Below are 2,037 nucleotides of genomic sequence, written 5' to 3' on the forward strand. Positions count from 1 at the left end.
TTATAGCTTTCTTGCTTGCACAATGGGGGAATACACACAAAGGTGGAGGCTGAAAACAGTTTTCCTCTTCTTAGTTTGTGTAAGCTAAAAAGAACTCTAGTACAAAGAAATAGAAGAACCCTATATATGGGTCTCAAACCAAACTCAACTAACTAAGGTGGCATACTAACTGAGCCACGAACTAGAGTAGATAAGGATAGCTGTCATCTAGATATTATTCATGGGCGGTGTACCAACCGCATGTGCAGCTAACAAGTCGGTGACATAAATGCACAACGGTCACCCTGGCATATCATGAGTGGAGCTCGATATGTCAACACTAAGCCATGTAGAAACACTAATATATAGGAGTCATAAGGCTATCCAGTACGAGGTGATGTATACTTGTCTAGGCTAGTTAGGATGATAGCAATTCTTGCTAGAGAGTATGTATGAATGTATATATATATATATATAGAGAGAGAGAGAGAGAGGGAATATCATAAAACACAAAATCCTTCCTAGAGTGTCACTAGCTTCTTCTCTTGCTAAAGTAGGGAGTTTTGTCATATTCAATGTGAGAAAAAGAGGGAGAGTAGTATAAAGATAGAGAGGTAGAGTGGAAGTATACTAAACATAATTGTGAATTCATGGTTGCAACTTAATAAGAGAGAGGAAACTATGAGCAAGGATTAATGAGATATTCATGTTGTTATAGACCCTTAATGTTGACATCAGATAATGGGTCATTTAAGTTGCATAGTTCTTGTTGAACTTGACATCATGATCAATGTTAGAGCGCTGTCGTATTGCTGCGCATTCGAGGTGTGAAATCCACCCAAAAGTTGTGTGTGGGATTTGATACTTTGTACATATTTAGTTGTTGTGTTTATACTTTTGTTCTATGTGGAAGAGGGTTTGGAGCAAGAGGAATTAATCAATAATGCTCTGGTTGACATGTATGCAAAATCTGGTGTGCCGAAAATCGGGGCAGGTCTGACAAATTTTGGCAATACATGCTTTCGCAACTCTGTGCTGCAATGCTTAACATATACAGTACCTCTTGTGGCATATCTTCAGAGTGGTCTACATAAAAGTACATCAGGACTTTTTGCTATGTATGCATTAGAAATTCATGTAAAGAAGGCATTGGCTGCTTCAGGGAGTAGCTTCTCTCCAACTTACCTTGTCAAGAATCTGCAGTGCATTTCACAGTCATTTCGAATGTGGCGTCAAGAGGATGCTCATGAATATATGAGGAATTTGATTGAGGCATTGCACAAATGCTGCCCTATCAAGAACCTTGGTGGTGGTTCTAAATCTTTTCAGGAAAGCCTCATCCAACAACTATTTGGTGGACGTCTTAGAAGCCAGGTGAAGTGCACTAAGTGCTCACATTGTTCAAATACTTATGATCCCTTCTTGGACTTAAGTCTTGAGGTTTCCAGAGCAGAATCTTTACAGAAAGCTTTAGCATATTTCACAGCTGTTGAGATTTTGGATGGAGACAACAAGTATCAATGTGAAAAATGCAACACAAAAGTCTAAGCTTTGAAGCGGTTCACAGTTTTTGTCACCTCATGTTCTGACCATACAACTCAAGAGCTTTGGCAGCTTGGGAGGTTACGGGGGGGGGGGGGGGGGGGGAAAGGTAGACAAGAAGATTCAGTTTGGTACTACTCTGGACACTATTACTGTTTTGTTCGAATAGCCAGGGGCTTGTGTCATGTTCTCAAGTAAGTGAGAAAACTGTCCTTGAACAGAAGGCCTACATTCTCTTTTACTTACGTGACACAGTCATTAGTTGGCTATTTTCAGAGAGAGCTAATTTGGGGCTGCTTTATTAGTCGATTGGAAGGGAAGCTTTCTCTGGGGGGGCGCAGGGAAATTCGGCAAGGGTGGCTTTTCTATCCAGTTACCACTTATTTTTACAGACTCGTGTTTGTGATGGCTCTGGGGGGAAGATCCCACTTATAGCAGATCTATTTCTGGAAACAGCATTGCCGATCACCTTTGTTACCTGGGAGTGTATCTTCAAGCTGATACATGGGGATCGTG

The 2,037-nt window shown here is 40.8% G+C and overlaps 1 protein-coding gene across 1 annotated transcript; it reads left to right on the forward strand.

The window, feature by feature from the left end:
- Nucleotides 1-936: 936 nt before the first annotated feature.
- On the forward strand, nt 937-1,527 carry LOC148036176 (ubiquitin carboxyl-terminal hydrolase 23-like). Its single transcript, XM_087678893.1, has one exon. It carries the CDS (start codon nt 937-939, stop codon nt 1,525-1,527), a length of 591 nt encoding a protein of 196 aa, XP_087535019.1.
- The last annotated feature ends 510 nt before the right edge of the window (nt 1,528-2,037 follow it).

Source organism: Lygodium microphyllum, chromosome 5, assembly GCF_053477565.2.
Source record: "Lygodium microphyllum isolate KBCC chromosome 5, Lygodium_microphyllum_v1.1.10, whole genome shotgun sequence".
Lineage (NCBI taxonomy): Eukaryota > Viridiplantae > Streptophyta > Polypodiopsida > Schizaeales > Lygodiaceae > Lygodium > Lygodium microphyllum.